Raw genomic sequence first — 17,092 nt, forward strand, 5'->3', positions numbered from 1 at the left:
TTATTCTTTAACGTCTCCCTTTTCGTGGATTAGTGTAATGTTTGCATTCTTCCAGTTTTCTGGGAGCCTTGCAGTCGATAGACACTTGGTATAAAGAGCCACCAGTTTTCCAAGCATTATTTCTCCTCCATCTTTGATTAAATTGACTTTTATTCCATCTTCTCCTGCCGCTCTTCCTCGTTTCATGTCTTGCAAGGCCCTTCTGACCTCATTGCTAGTGACAGGAGGAGTTTCTGTATCCTGTTCATTACTGTTTCTAATGGAGGTATCCTGACTCCTCTGGTTACTCCACAGGTCAGTACAGAATTCTTCCGCTGCTTTTACTATATCTTCGAGATTGCTGATGATATTATCCTGCTTATCTTTTAGTGCATACATCTTGGTTTGCCCTATGCCAAGTTTCTTTCTCACTGATTTCAGGCTGCATCCATTTTTTACGGCTTCTTCAGTCTTTCTCATGTTATAGTTTCGAATATCACTTATTTTCGCCTTGTTGATCAGTTTTGACAGTTCTGCGAATTCTATCTTATCTCTTGAGTTGGACACTCTTTTTTTGTCGTTTCTTTATTAGGTCCTTTTTTACTTGGGAGAGCTTGCCTACTGGTTGCCTTGGTGCCTTGCTTCCCACTTCAATTGCTGCCTCTGAAGCCAGCCTAGTTACGGTTTCATTCATTAGCTCTATGTCATCTTCATCTCTCTGTTGTAAGGCTGCATATTTGTTTGCAAGTGCCAGCCTGAATTTGTCTCCTTTTGCCCTTACTTCCTCTAGGTTGACCTGTTTCTTCTTGACCAATTTTACTCTTTCTCTCTTCAAATTGAGGTGAATCCTAGCCCTCACTAACCTATGATCACTGCACTTTACCCTCCCTATCACTTCTACATCCTGCACTATGCTGGGATTGGCAAAAAGTATGAAATCAATTTCATTTCTTGTTTCACCATTAGGGCTTTGTCTGCACCATTAGGTCTGTCAGGCGAACGCGCGGTGGAAGGAGCATGACAACAGAAAGGACCTATGCATTGAGAAATACATGAAAGGAAGCATGTTGCCGCTTCTTCGAAGGAGCTTGAGCTCAAAAAACAAAGTATTGGCTGATGTCGAGATGCAGTTGTCCCTCATCCAAACCAAAATAAACTGGGGGGCTGAGAGTATGTCAGGACAGTTGAGGTTGGCAATTACCAGCTGTTGAGAGAGAATTTCAATTTTGACAAAGTTCGGGCCTCATACCTATGAGCTTGCTATCCGTTTATAGAAATAGCGCATATTCTAAAAAGTTTGCTCCTGTATGCGTCTCCGTTTTATTAGTATTTGAGAATGTTCAACTCGATTTGCAATGGAATTTATCATTTTTTTTTTTCGAAGATATCTTATTCGCTGTGCATGTTACTAACTCCCCGCTTCTTTTTTTCTTTATGAATAAAATAAACACTACTCCTTAATATTCAAAGTAGATTAAGTCACTATTTAAACATGATTAGGTCGTTTTTTATTTTTTTAGCATGCTTACTAGAGAGTGACAGCATCGGGCGACATGGTGTCAGCCCGTCTTGACATAAAACAAAGTTCTGTGTCACTCAGGAAATTTTGCAAAGGCACTCAGGGAAAACCTGGAAAACTCGGGGAATTTGGAAATCTCAACTTGGTAGACACCCTGGTCCCTCATCCAAACCGAAATAAACTTTTTAAAACAATGAAACGCAACGCTGAGGGGTTGTGCGCAGGCTGAGAATATGTCAAGACAGTTGAGATTGACTTTCCAGCTGCTGAGAGAGAATCTCACTTGTGGCAAAATCGGGGTCTCATATCATTGAGCTCGCTATCAGTTGACAGAAATAGCTGATATTCGAAAATATTTGTTTCTGCATGCATCTGCTTTTTTTATTCATATTTGAATATGTTCGACTCGATTTGCAATGAGTTTTACTATTTTTTTCGGATATATTTTATTCGCTGTGCGTTCTACTAACTGCTCCCTTCTGTTTTCTTTTTGAATAAAATAAACTCTACTGCTTAATATTCAAACTGGAATAAGTCGTTCTTGTTCTTTTTAACATGCTTACTAGAAAGTGACAACATCAGGTGACATGGTGTCAGCCCCTCTTGACATCGAACAGAGTTCTGTGTCATTCAGGAAATTTTGAAAACGCACTCGGGGAAAACCGGGAAAACTCGGGGAATTTGGAAATGCCAGCTTGGTAGACACCCTGTATATATTATATATTTCTTAAAGGAACAATGAAAGAGATTATTAACTTTACTGGAATGCCACCAAGAGTGGAGGCATAGCATGTCAGGAGATGACATAAAAGGAAAACTTAAATAATGCTATTAGGTGGGCTAGTTGTTTGCTTGATTCATAAAACTGATGATGTTAGGTAGGAAGGTTCTGGGAAAAGTTTACATCTCAATTATTTCCATTTCAAAATATTGAGCATAGATATTTATTATTTTCTGAAGAAAACACAGTAGTGTAATTTTCTGCCGAGCTTAAAAAGGGAGACCTAAAGTTACCTTCATGCTGGATGTATGATGGATGAGAGAAACATTAAATGAGTTTAAACTGACAAAGTTTTCTTGCTGTTATAATCCATGGTTCGTATCATTCAGGACTTGCACATCCTAAAAAAGTAAAAAAGAAAATCACGCTTTATGACCAGGGAAACTATGCCGCATTTACCGAAAAATTAACAAATTTTAGTGTTCCCTTTTTTGGACCAGATATCTAGGCGTTCAGTTCTGGACAGCTGGGTGCATTTAAAGACAAAATGCTGCAACCTATACATTCCTGTTATAATTATCACGGAACGTCCATATTTTCCCACGTTTAATAACATGCTAAAATGTCTCAACAAAAGGAATTGCTAAACAAACTAACAGCTCACTTGTTTGGGCAAAGTACAAACTCGTTGATAAAACTTTCCAATAACTCGCCAATAAGACTGAACACTCATTGCTACATAACACCCTCCGCCAATTTTAAAATGTTCTTAATGTGAAACCATAGAAATCAATATCATTGTTTGATGAAGATGATGTCCCTATTCCTGACGAAGATGTCGCTTCAAAACATAATGCTACTTTTCGTTCTGTATTTTCAAAGGAGCCTCACGGTGACCTCCCATATTTCTTGGACTTCCACTGCACTGTAATGCCAGATACAGTTTTTGAACCTAACAGTATCATGAAATTAATTGATTCTCTTAATTAAGCTGTCATCTTATGCTTGAATAGATCGTGTTAACTCCAAAGTTCTTAAAAACCCCAAAGAGGTTAGAAGTGTCATTCTCTCTACCATATTTCAAGAGTCACTGTCTTCTGGAGTGGTGCTGCTGGATCGGAAAGTAGGCAAAATTATTCCAGTACTCAAAAAAGGTTCATCTTCTTGTCTCAACTATGGACCTATTTTTCTCACTTGGTTTGTCCTAAACTAATGGCAAACATTCTTTTCTCTCATATCATGATTTTCCTACATGCTAACAATTTTTTCCCTTCATCTCAGCATGGGTTTTTAAAACCTTTTTCTTGTGAAACACAATTACCCATTTTTATTAACGGCATCAGCTCCAATATTGACCTTAACATACCTGTTCACACATTGATTTTAGATTATGAGAAAGCCTTTGGCAATGTCCCCCATAACAAGCTACTGTTAAAACTCTTGCTTATAAATCTTGATAAACTAGTTTATAAATGGATACGTAGCCTTTCAACTAATCGACAGCAATTTGTGTTCTCAAATAACCACTGCTGTTCTAACTCTCCTGTACTTTCCGGAGTCCCACAGGCCACCATTCTGGGCCCACTTCAGTTCTTATATATATCTTAATGACCTCCCAGCCAGAATTTCCTCTACCATAAGTCTGTTCGCTGATAATTATGTTATCGAGTCTGTTAATATTGTTACAGGCCATTCCTGATTCTGAAGAACATGCTCAGCAGGATGACAGAGAGGACGATCAAAAGAACTTGTTCGTGGTTGTGGTTATCCTGCTATCTTGGCTGTGACTTCTCTGCATATATATTGTAAATATAATTTTGCCTACCCTTTATCTACGTCACATTTTGGTGGAAGTGTGGGGTAAGAACTCGTTCTTACGGAGCGCCGCAGCAGCCATCGCTTGGATTTCTCCACAATGGCAGAAGAGGCGGCCTCTTCCTCAGTGGCGGCAACATCAACGGTTGTCCTTGCGCAGCATAGAGATCCAGGCATGTTTTCAGGAACCGATGACGTTGATATTGATGACTGGTTGGCCCTATAAGAGTGTGTAAGTAAAAACAACCGATGGGACAATACGGTCATGCGGTCATGCTGGCAAAGGTCTGGTTCAGGAATCGTGAAGCTGAAATCGTAAGTTGGGATTCCTACAAGCAAAAGATGCATGACCTGTTTGGAAAGGCCATTGGTCATACGGCCGCGGCGAAGAAGGCGCTTGTGGCATGCACACAAACATCTACGGAGTCCTATCTTTCTTATGTATAGGACGTGCTGGCCGTTTGTCGCAAAGTGGAAGATGGCATGACGGATTCAGAAAAAGTGGGACATTTTTTAAAAGGGATGGCAGATGATGCATTCAATCTGCTCATTTGAAAGGACTGCAGCACGGTCGACTCCATCATACGGGAGTGCAAGCGTTTTGAGAACGCCAAAAGCTGACGCATCGGCCATCAATTCATGTGACTGCCCAACATGACAGCAACATTGTCGTGTGAAGACATACCTGCACCACAGGTACCGCTCACCACGGAGAATGTCACAAAGATGGATGTCCAAGGTGAAATTGAGGCCATGTCTCCTCTTTCCAGATGCTCCAGTGTCTTTGAGTCTACGTCCCCGATGATACCACTCGTCCAAGGCATCATTCGTCAGGAGCTGTCCAACGCTGGTGTGCACTCTGTGTGTGCTGATGCTTCTTCACGCCCGGCTGACCTATGCTCAACGCCCGAGGCCCCCGTTACATTGTTACAATCCACCTGAATGGAGGACTGCCGATGACCGGCCTATTTGCTTTAGCTCCCATCGTATAGGTCACATCGTCCGCTATTGCAACAGCCATTTTCCTGGCCTCGTCATGTGCCCTATGCCCGTAACCATCACCCTGAGAGCAATTCTGACCGTTTCAAACCTCACTTCGCACATTTGCATGCCACCAGCAATGATGCTCCCACCATGTCATAGAGACACTCACCATCGCCGCGTGGACACCAGTCCCGTTCGCCACTCACATTGTCCATCATCTAGCTTGCCTCAACTCCACCGCCCGTCGTCGCTGATTAAATGTCTGCCTTTGGAAAAACTAGACAGTGCAGCACCCGGAGGTGACGCTGCATTAATGACCTGTCCACAAAATCCTCAGACCACACTGCCGACTAGACGTAACCTAATAGACATTAATGTGGACGCTGTACTCATTGCTGCTCTTGTGGACACGGGTGCACAGATATCTGTGATGTGTTCGGAGCTTCGTCATCGCTTGAAGAGGGTCCTCACACCAGCCACGTTGTCAACAATCCGTGTTGCCTATGGTGGAACACTTCCTGTACTTGGAATATGCTCAGTATGCGTAAGTGTCGCCAACCCTTCCACAACTGTACTACTTGCTGTGCTCAAGCAGTGCTCCCATGAACTCATCCTTGACCTGTGCTTTCTGTCAGCCCTTTCTGCCCTGTTTGATTATGGAAGTGGTGTGCTTCAGCTCGACCTGCCTCTTCACTTGGACGCTCCGCCCACACGTCAACCGCGTTTGTGCTCCTTCGATCACATTCGGCTGCCACCTCAGGCTGTTATGTACGTGAACTTGACCTCCCTACCTTCCATTTCCAATGGTGATTACTTGTTGGCTCCAATATCTGATGTTCTATTGACCCAAAATATTACCATTCCCCACACTCTCGTTACTGTCAGTAATAGCACAGTCTCACTGCCCATTTAAACTTTAGCTGGTGCGCGCAAATTATCCCAATAGGCATGGCTCTGACCAATGTTCCTTCTTTCGATGAGCATGCCATTTCTGCATTTGCTGCAGACAATTCTTCGTCTTCTGCTATGGCCACCTGCTCATCCAGTTCAGCAGATGTCAGTTTTGACAGAATGATAGCGCCTGACCTCATCATTGCACACAGTGCCGATCTCCAGCACCTGTTGATTTCCTATTGTGACATCTTTGATGATTGTCCATTGGGCCACAAATCCGTTGTAACTTATCGAATTCATACTGGAGACGCCAGCCCCATTCGACGACGACCTTATCGCATGTCCCATGCTGACCGTCAAGTGATTCAGCGTGAGGTCGACAAGATGCCCATCAAAAAGGTCATTGAACCTTCCTGCAGTCCCTGGGCATCACTTATCGTCCTAGTAAAGAGGTAGGATGGCAGCTTGCGTTTCTGTGTCAACCACCGTCACCTGAACAAAGTCACGCATAAGGACGCCTACCCACTGTCACGGATTAATGACGCCCTCGACTGTCTTCGCGGGTCTACCTACTTCTCATTCATTGACCTCCACTCAGGATATCGGCAGATTTCTGTCGATGGTCTGGACCGCAAAAAGACTGCATTTGTTACACCCGATGGTATTTTCCAATTTAAAGTTTTGCCTTTTGGCTTACGTAATGCCCTCATGTTTGAAAGAATAATGGACTCTCTGCTTCGTGGCTACAAATGGTCGACATGCCTCTGTTATCTAGATGATGTGGTCGTTTATTCACCATTATTTGAGAGCCACTGACTCACCTATTGGTAGTGCTTGGTGTTTACCGACATGCTGGTCTTCAGTTGAACTCTTCGAAGTGCTGATTCGGCCATCGTATAATTACTGTCCTAGGGTACTGTTTGAGTTCTCATGGCGTCCAACCTGATCCCGACAAAATTTGTGTCGGGAAGCAGTTCCCTGTTCCGCATTCGACTAAATACGTCCAGAGCTTCCTACGTTTTGTCAAGAATTTCACTGGCATTGCCCGTCCGCTAACACAGCTCCTGAAGAAGGAAATCACATTTTCATGGGGTCCTGAACAAGCCGATGCCTTTGGCATGCTCACCAGATTGCTTACTACTACTCCCATCTTGGCGCATTTTGACTCCACAGTGCCAACACAAATACGAAACGACGCCAGTGGACATGGCATCGGTGCTGTTCTTGCACAGTGGCAACAACGCCAAGACCGCATCATCGCCTAGCCAGTTGCCTCCTCTCCCCTTCAGAGCGCCAGTTCTCGATCACTGAACACGAATGCCTTGCCCTAGTTTGGGCAGTCACAAAACTTCCACCCTACTTGATTGGCCGCACCATTGTCATCACGGACCACCATGCGCTGTGCTCGCTCTCGTCCTTCAAAGACCCGACTGGACGACTTGGTCGCTGGGCGCTAAAGGTTCAAGAATACAGCTTTCATGTATTTTACTAGTCCGGTGCCATGCACTAGGACGCTGATTGCCTATCACATCATCCCGTGGACCCTCCCGATTCTACTGCCCATGATTCTGACCTGCATCTTCGCCATCTCTGACTTGAGTGATACACGGAATCAACAGTTCAGTGATGCAAACTTGCGGTCTATTATCAACCGTCTACACTCTAATCACTCCGACCCAACCCTCCAGCTGGTTGTGCTCCCCGACAATATTCTCTACTATCGCAATACCAACTCCAACGGTCCCGAGCTTCTGCTCGTAGTACCTAATACCCTCTGTTCTACTCTTCTCCATCAGCTCCATGATGCCCCAACAGCCAGCCACCTCGGAGTATCCTGTACATACGAGCGTGTGTGGTGTTGGTTCTTTTGGCCAGGCCTTCTGTGCCCTGGTACATTGCTGGTTGCGAGTCCTGCCTGTCCTTGCAGCCTGCCTGCCCACTTCAGCCTATCGACATTCCAACTAGTCCGTTCTACCGCATTGGCCTTGATCTCGTTGGACCATTTCTGACCTCTCTTTCGGGGAACAAGTGGATTGCCATAGCTACTGACTATGCAACACGATACGTCATCCCATGGGCACTGCCAACCAGTTGCACCTCGGATGTTGCTGACTTCCTGCTTCATGACATCATCCTCCACCACGGTGCTCCACGGCAGCTGCTGACAGATCGTGGTCGGTCTTTTCTTTCACAAGTTGTTGATGATATTCTTTGCTCTTGTTTCATACATCACAAGCTAACCACTGCCTACCACCCGCAGACTAATGGGCTTGCAGGATGCCTCAACTGCATGCTCGTCACGATGCTATCTATGTATGTTTCAGTAGGTCACCGTGATTGGGACAAAAGTTTGGCTTATGTGACATTCGCATACAACTCGCCCCGCCACGACACTGCCCGCTTCTCCCCCTTTTATCTCTTGTTTGGCCACCACCCCACGTCGCCCTTTGAGACACTACCGTATAATGTGGAATATAGGTCGACGTGGAATATAGGTCGACCCCCTTACATTGAAGCAAAGAAGTCAACGTAAAAATTATAAGGCACAAAACTTCGTTTTATTTAGTGGTGCCGCCAGAGTCGTCACCTGCTCATGCGTTTAAAAGCTGTCTGAACTCTCGTCCGAAGACGACTGCTTTTACTGGCTGCGTCCCACAACATGTCATCCTCGGTGCCATCCAAGGAGTTGCTAATGCAACACTTCTTGAATACCCGCACCACCATATCGTCAGGCAGCGAGCGCCAAGCCAGCGACACCCATGTGGCCACAGTGGCGAGAGGCGGCCTGCACAGCTGGTCGGTTGGGGTCATCGGGTTGTCGCCGGCCATCCACTGATTATATTGTTCACGGACACGGTCTTTAAAGGGCTTGTTGAGCACGACGTCCAGTGGCTGAAGTGTTGACGTCATGCCTCCCGGAATGACGGCGAGTTCCGTCCTCCCGTCGCGGAGTGCCTGCTTCACACCTGCGGTCAAGTGCCCGCGAAAGGCATCCAAGACAAGCATGTGCGCCGGGTTGCCGATTCCAGACGGTCTTAATTCAATTGAGCATGAGGGCCTCGTCCATATAGCCCTTTTCATTCACGCAATGACATCCCCCGGCAAAGCCTCTTTCGGCAGCGTCTTCCTCTTGAATATTATGTATGGGGGCAGTTTTCTGCTGTCTGCAGTACACGTGAGCATCACCGTGAAGCGCGAATGCTCGTTCCCCGTAGAAAGAAGCTTGACTTCTTTGCGCCGTGTTCGCACACTGTGGTGGGCGACGGCATGTCGAACCACACCGGCGTTTTATCAGCGTTGCCGATCTGTCCCAACATGTAGCCATGCTGCTGCTGGAGACGGATGCCACAGCGCTGGAATTTGACCAGCTTGTCCTCGTATGCCTCTGGCAGCTTCTGGCAGATTGATGTGCGCCGTCAAAGGGCGAATCCCTTGCATCGTATGAAGCGACGAACCCAATAAATGGAACCCTTGAATTGTTCGTGGGGCAGTCCGGATTCTCGGGCGATCTCAATAGCTTTGATGCGGATGAGTTCTGCTGTCACTGGTAAAGATCTGGCACGATGCTCGCGGACGAAATCCGCCACCCTGTCTTCGAGCTCCGGGTGCACCGCGCGGCGCCCGCGAGTTGGGCCGCGTCGGTCTGCGCTCCTACATGTTGCCAGACAACTATTAATGTTGTGCCAAGGGCCGGTATATAAGTCGAGGGGTGAACTTTTAGTAATATTTTTTTTAAAAAACCTCGACCTATATTCCGCACTATACGGTACTTTCATCAGCTCCGTATGCTGTTATAGAATATGCTTGTGACGCTGTTGCTTGTGCTCAAACAGCTCGTGACATCGCACGGGACCGTCTCTCTGTCTTGCAGCTAACTCGAAAGGCCCGTTACGATGGCCACCACAGAACCGTTCACTTCAAACCAGGCTCCTTGGTCCTTCTTTGGACCCCTTGCCGTCACGTCAGCCTGTCTTCGAAACTTCTTTCCCGCTACTCCAGGCCTTACAAGGTTTTACGCCAGCTCACCGAGGTCACATATGAGATAACCCCCTTGGATGGTCGCTCGTCATCTTCAGTGCCCCCCACCGATGTCGTGCATGTGTCCCGTCTCAAGCCATACGTTTCAGCCTGCAGCCCTTCCCTTGTCTAAGTGCCGAGACAGCATTTCGACTACTGGGGGCTATGTTACAGGCCATTCCCACATTCTGAAGAACACGCTCAGCAGGATGACAAAGAGGACAATCGAAAGAGTATGTTCGTGGTTGTGGTTATTCTGCCATCTTGGTTGTGACTTCTCTGTATGTATATTCTAAATATAATTTTGCCTACTATTCATCTAGGTCACAATATTCTTCAGTATGGCTTGGACATAATACAAGAATGGTGCAATCATGAGAAGCCAACAAAGACACCAAGGAAAACATAGGGGAAATTACTTGTACTTACTTATTGAATTAAAGAAATGATAAATTAATGACAATGAAAGTGGATGAAAAAAAAAATTTTGCAGGTGTGGAACGATCCCCACATCTTCGCATTACGCGTGCGATGCTCTAACCATTTGAGCTACCGTGGCACCGTTTCCCCATCGACTTTCTTGGGCATTTATGTGTTACTACTAGAACTAACCTTGGGAGTGTTAGCCAGCGCCAGCACTCACTAACCTTGGCGGCGGATGTGGAACATCCTTTCTGCCGCAGGCATCACAAGTACATGATCTCTCTGGGTGAAGGCAACTCTGAACACTGAACACTAACAGAACATCTCTGGTCCCTTCCCATCAACCTCATTTCTACCCTGCTTTTATATACGTTATAAACAATGCACCAACTTCCCCAGTTGAATCTTTGAAATACCTATGCATCACCCTAACCCTGATGTTTTTTGGCCAGAGCATATAACGAAAATAGGTAACGAAGCTATATGCATTCAGGGTAACTTATGTCGCTCTTTGAAACTCTCTTCACCACCTGTAGAACTACTAGCATACTTAACTACTGCACTGCACACACTAGAATATGCATGCACAGTTTGTGGCCTACATCTGACTTCTACCTTACTCAAATGTATTCAAAACCATGCAGCCAGATTTATTTATAATGATTACTCCTACTACAGCAGCGTGTCTCAGCTAAAACTTCGAGGTAATCTGCATGACTTAGAACTAAGATGCAAAATTGCAAGGCAATGCCTTTATCACAATTTCCACCACTCTGCTGCTAGTCAACTTGCAATCTTGTCTGGACATCGCCGCTCTTAGCGCATCTGTCACAAGAAAGCTGTATATCCTCCACCCGCACGTTCGTCTTCGCATCTCTGCCCCCCCCCCCCCCCCCCCTTTCTTTTTGTCCAGGCTGCAGAGGACTGGTATGATCTGCCAGAAGAAGCCATGCACCACTCCAGAACGGCGCACTTCAAGGCCACTGTCGAAGACATTTTTTTCTTGAATAAACCAGCCCACCCTTCATATAATACCCCTGACAGGAGCATTTGAGGAATTTATAAATATATTAAAAGTTATTTGGCCAACTAAAATTCAGAATATTACTTTGGGATGATAACCTCCAATAACGTAGTTGAATTACCCTGTATGCACAACAGATAGGCAACGGAGGTGTAAACAGTATACGTACTATAAGCAGTGAACCTTCTGAGTTGCTAATATAATTCTTATTCCTTCTCTTGAAGTCTGCAGAGTGAAAAGTGCAACTGAACTCATTTTTCTTTGAACAGAAAACACAGCCACAAATATAGGAAGCATGCAGAGTGGACTTGCGGCTTCACATGACCCAGAAGAGATTCTCTCTTACATCAAATTGCTCCAGGGTGTTTCACCTCCCGTTCGGTTGACATCACTAAGCTCGCATGTATGTTCCTACTTTATCTCTTTATGATTTCTGTTGAATGTATTTTCTCCTTGGGAAAGTACTTAGTGCACCTGTCACTGCTTTTGTCATAACTTATTCAAGTTTATTGATTGTGTTGAAATAAGTTAACTTGCTAAAGTATTAGTAAATGCATTTTCCTTCTTTCTGATCATTAAAACCTCTCTTGCTCTTCAATTCAAGTATTTTTGCAGAACTTTGTGCTAACAATAACTTCAATTTAATGAAGCATCAGAACCTTGCAATGAGTAATTGTGGAGATGGTGCATTTTATGTGAGTGTGTTGTCTCAAATGTTGCTGATGAAATGACACCTTAAATGAAGCTTTTGTTGCAGTAGTCTATGGAATGAAAAAAAAAAAAGTGGAAAAATAGTTTCTTGGTTAGTTACAGCATCTATCCATGCACGACCTGGGAAAAAAAAATCAATGCACCCAACACATCTGCATTTCTTGTGAAGGGTGCTGAGGATGTGTCTGTGTTCAGGTTGAAAGGTGTGGAGGATACTCCCCCATATAGCCAATTTATTGCTTACCTGGATTCCTGGCTGAGTGGCAAAGTAGGGAGTAATATTGAATTTTTGTGGAAGTCATGTTTAGTAAACCTTTATGCTCAGTTGTGCATTTGCTGATAAGTGCTATCTAACCCAGAAGCAGGAGACGGACTCTGTGGGTGCACTCTTTGTCAAATCAGCACTGTTATTGCCATGTCATCACCTGCACTAGGTACAATTCAATTTTATTTATGCTGGGGAATTCTTTTCTCACATGTCAACAGAAACAGGTGGGCAGACAATGGCAACTGCTGATGCAGCATTTGTTTGATTACTCTACATATGTCTCTTTATGGTAGTCACGGTCAATTCATATTGTGTGCGACACAACCTCCAATTGAAAACATTTTTTAAATTTCGGGCTTGAGAAAAACTGAAGGGAAATTGATCCTTGAATCAAAGGTGCGATAGATATTGCTCACATTGCTCACCTAAATTTCAGGCAGAATGGCGAAATTGCAAGGATATTAAGCTTTTTCATAGATCCCATGCTCCAGAAGTTTTTGTGGTTGACCATATGACCATGGTTTGCGGGTACCCAAGCTGAACTTATTGCGCATTGGCAGAAAGTTGGACATGTTTTTGTCTAGATCCCTGCTGTGGTAATAATGTGGGCCATCACGTTTGTTGACATGAGGTGCAGTGAGGAAGGACTCGAAGGTGATAATCAGACTGGTTGCACAGTTGGATTTATAATTAACAACACGGCACTCTTGCACAGCCACAAACAAGATTCCTTAGCACAAATTAGGACTGTCTTCTAATGTGCAAAATCCTACGACGTGGCACACTGCAACGTTCCCGCCACTTGCCCGCTAACTCATGAAGTCTGGGCGTCGTGGCATACAGCCCAACTGAGTTCACTCATGTGTGGTTTCAATCTTCGTTGGCACACCATTTGTGATGGCGATGGCTTGGGTTGGGTAGGCGATGGTGATGACGCGGTAACAAGCTGCTGGGTGGTGGCTCAGGATCCTTGGTAGTGCTGGAACTCCGAGAGCACTGGAACCAGCCAGACAAAGGTCATGAGGCTGCCCAGTGGTATACCCGGGTAGCCCTCTCAGGACTCGTTACACAAACCTCCTCGGCTTGTTCGATCTGCCTTCGTGCCCGCAGCTTCCCGCTCGCTCGTGTCCTCTGCTTTTTTTTCTCTTCCGCCAACCCTTGTGCCCTCTTATTTCCTGCGTCGTGCTGCATCTGCCATCATCGTCTTTCAGGACAAGCACTTATAGTGAATGAAACAATTCTGAGTAGTTTGCTTTAAAAGTTTACATATTGAATTTAACAATTCTTAGTAGTTAGCATGAAAAGTTGGCACAACCATTTTTTCAGAACTAGCATTCTATGGGTTTTAATATAACCCGTTCGTGCATCTGACAGCAGATGCCACACAGCTTGCACCTTGCCTATGCTTTGGTCTTGTTCCCACTTGGCTCTTTGCATCCACACTTATTACGCCATGCCGCACGCCAATATGACACAGGCCAAAATGGCGACGTCGCTCGTGTACTTGAGTTGGCTACTGGTGCAGCTAGTAGTGGCTACGATACTGATTTTTCTAGATGGTGCTAGCTATGCACCATATTTATCCATTTCAATTAGAACTGGCGCATTTTTTAAAATCCTCGAATCTAAGCCGACCCTAGAGTTTGGTATATGATTATTCAAAAAAGAACTATGGGCCTAGATTCAAGTAAATACGGTATGCTATATTCACTATGTCACAATCCTCCCTCAACGCACTTTTTTTTTTTCTCCTCTGTCTTTCTCGTTTTTAGAAAAACATGATGTTTGAAACTGCTTGTGGCTCTAGTGTTTGATACGAAACTGAAGCCACTGTATCATTTTATTTACTGCGCTGCCTACTAGTGGTGTAGCCAAGAATTTTTTTGAGAGACGCCACACTTGGCAGGCAGATGTTGTTTCTCATTGTTTTATGCCAGGCATCCCTGATACACAGTAATGTGGCAGTGGAAGCGGGCCTGTTGTGCCCGCTGCCCCGTCTAGCATAGAGCTACATGTGATGACATCAAGCCAAGCATGTATTACCCTGTGTGCTGCCTCTTCCTATGCTTTGTGGCCCTTTGTCAAAGTCCTGAATAAGTGGACGCGATGGCATCAGCGCGCTTTCACATTATATTTGCTGCTTCTAATCGCTGCATTAGCTGGCGTGAGGACGACGTGGTGCATGGACGTGGCCTGACGAATTGGTTTTAAAGCACACATATTTGCCTGTACATATGCAAGCTATTTGTAGCAGCTTGTGCAGCAAGTGAAGCTTGTGTTGGGATTTTCAAGCAGTGTTGTGATGAGAGTTATGAAGCAAATGACTAGAGTATTGTGGATGCATATTGTGCCCCATGTTGCAGATTTCACTAACATCAATGCAGACAAATGTTCGAGACTTATGCACTTAAAAACCTTTTAATGGATTCAGGGGCAGTAGGATTCACAACTTGTAATCAGTGTTTTCTTCTTCTTCTTTCTTTTTTTGCAACTAGAAAGCAATCTAGAGGTGTGCTTGTAGTCTCTGTGGGTTTGGTTTGTGATGAAGTGGCAGTGATGGATGAAATCCAATGTTTTTGAATGAAATCACAGCTATATTTAAATCCTGATTGATTTCTCTTATTACTGAGCAGAAGCTGTACCCTGAACCAAATTTTCAGTGCATAAAATAAATAGGATGTGTACCACAGAACAGGGTCTGTTATCCAAATGACAGAGAGCAGTGTCTCAACTTAAAAAGACAATTTTCTTTCACAGTGGCAGCTAACTCAAAACCTGCGGGAGTTTCATCGAGGCCTTCCACAGCAGTGGCAAGACCGCATGTTTGTCCATCTGGCAAAAGCCCTTGAGTTGCGCTCCCTCAAGGTGATCAATAAAATCTTTAGTTCTACATCTGCTGTAGTTATTTCTTTTGAAGAAAAGAAAAAAAGAATTATATTCAGTTCTTTATTAACTTTTTACTAAGCTTATGTTATCATATAGTATGCATGTTTGCCTGCTGGAAAAAAAATAATTCAAATTTGGACCACAACGAGCTCGAATAACAGATGTAAACTCGCCCATGACTGGGTTGTACCAACCTTCTGCTAACGTAAGTCTGCTTGACAGAGCCATAACCTAAAATATCCAATCCTTATAACTAATATAGCAGCTATTTTTAAGAAATGGGTGAAACAAGTCCCTAGCTATGCAAAATGATATAAGCGTAGAGCCGTGAGAAAACTAACTAGAGCTTCTTTAATCAGTATACTTGCATGACTCCGGTGATCTTCTTGCATTTAGTAAACATTGGTCTATAGCATTTTACTTATGGAGAGCTGAAACAGAAGAAACCAGAGCCTTCTATGACTCTGCTGGAGTTAACAGCATTGGAAGCATAAAGTACAGTGTGGTGGAACCTAGCTTGGTGAAACTTTGCCCAACATAGTATGCAAATGAGTATGCACAAGGAGCAAAGAGAGCAGATTGGCTGGACACTGTCTCATCATAAAAAGTGATATAGGCCACATAACTTATGAAGTCCAGCTCTAGTGCAGAAATAAAGCACTAACCATGAAGTGCAAAACTTTAATCCTGTTGAGTCATATGCCATTCAGTGCAGTTGCAGTCTGTATAGGATGCCATCACCTGTCTTCCTCCTCCTGCTGCAGTTGTTCGCTCCGTCACTGTTGCTGTTCCATGCGGTGGAGGCGGAACTGCGTCTTCCACAGTGGCGCCGCCTGGCAGCACTTTTGGTGGCTGAGATGCGCTACACAGAGGCCCTGCAGGCAGCTGAGTCACTGCCCTTACCAGCCAATGCCCGCATGCCCACAGATCTTATTCAACTGGCTCGCACCTCCTTACTTGCGTTCTATGCTGAGGCTGACAAAGGTGACCACTTTGTGCCATTACTGCTTTGTAGCTACATTTTGTGTAGCTGTAGCCTATATGTTGGTACGCTGTGCAACTTGTGGAGAGGCTAGAAACCTATGTCAAATGAATATGCAAACGTTTGGTTAATGACTTTGACCCTATGTACCTATGTACTGCATCTGAGGCCATGCAGTACGTAGGTAATGTATGGTGCACACCAAGCTGTCCACTTGTGTTTTTTACTCTAGTACAATAGGCATCCTTCTCAAGCTTTGCCTTACTCTTCTGCACCCGTCACAAATGTCATCTTGAACATCTGAATTGAAGATGAAAATTATTTTTAATTTCTTCTGTCCTCCTTCTTTAGGCCTTGTCTCTGCACCTCAATATGTAGATGAACATACACTGGAAAACATATCTGATTTTCAATAAAGCACTGTTTTCTATTATTTGCTGACCAAAGTCTTAGTGTTCTTGTATTGCTGTACCATAGAACATCTTCGGGCATATTTCTGCATATGTTTCCAATACCTTGTTAAAACATTGATATTTAATTTACCTTTTTGTATACCATGTAGTTACTTGTTGTAGCAAGATGTAGTAGTACACATGTATTTGGGTGTTTCTGTGTATGCATGAGTGTATGTGTGTGTGTGTTTTAAGGCTGAAACAGGAGGCAGGGTTCTTCACAATCAAACTAACTTCAAACTTCACCTCAAACTAACTTCTTCACAACAGAAGAAGTTAGTCACTCCTTTTGTCAAGCACTGGAGGGTGTGAGATGGCACCACTTAGCTGCTTGACGTGTGGCTCCTCTGTGTCTGCCCTGTGCTTTTCATGTGAATTTAATTATTCTTACTTTGAATGCTTTAGCACTGGCAAGGA

The 17,092-nt window shown here is 44.4% G+C and overlaps 1 protein-coding gene across 1 annotated transcript in view; it reads left to right on the forward strand.

Annotated features, from left to right (window-relative positions):
- The window catches only part of IntS8 (integrator complex subunit 8), a 108,036-nt gene that overhangs the window by 61,748 nt on the left and 29,196 nt on the right, over positions 1-17,092 (forward strand). The window contains exons 13-15 of the mRNA XM_050191011.3: positions 11,646-11,779; positions 15,113-15,220; positions 16,006-16,225. Coding sequence (XP_050046968.1) covers positions 11,646-11,779; positions 15,113-15,220; positions 16,006-16,225 — 462 coding nt within the window. The remainder of the gene's footprint in view (positions 1-11,645; positions 11,780-15,112; positions 15,221-16,005; positions 16,226-17,092) is intronic.

This window comes from Dermacentor andersoni, chromosome 1 (assembly GCF_023375885.2).
Source record: "Dermacentor andersoni chromosome 1, qqDerAnde1_hic_scaffold, whole genome shotgun sequence".
Taxonomy (NCBI): domain Eukaryota; kingdom Metazoa; phylum Arthropoda; class Arachnida; order Ixodida; family Ixodidae; genus Dermacentor; species Dermacentor andersoni.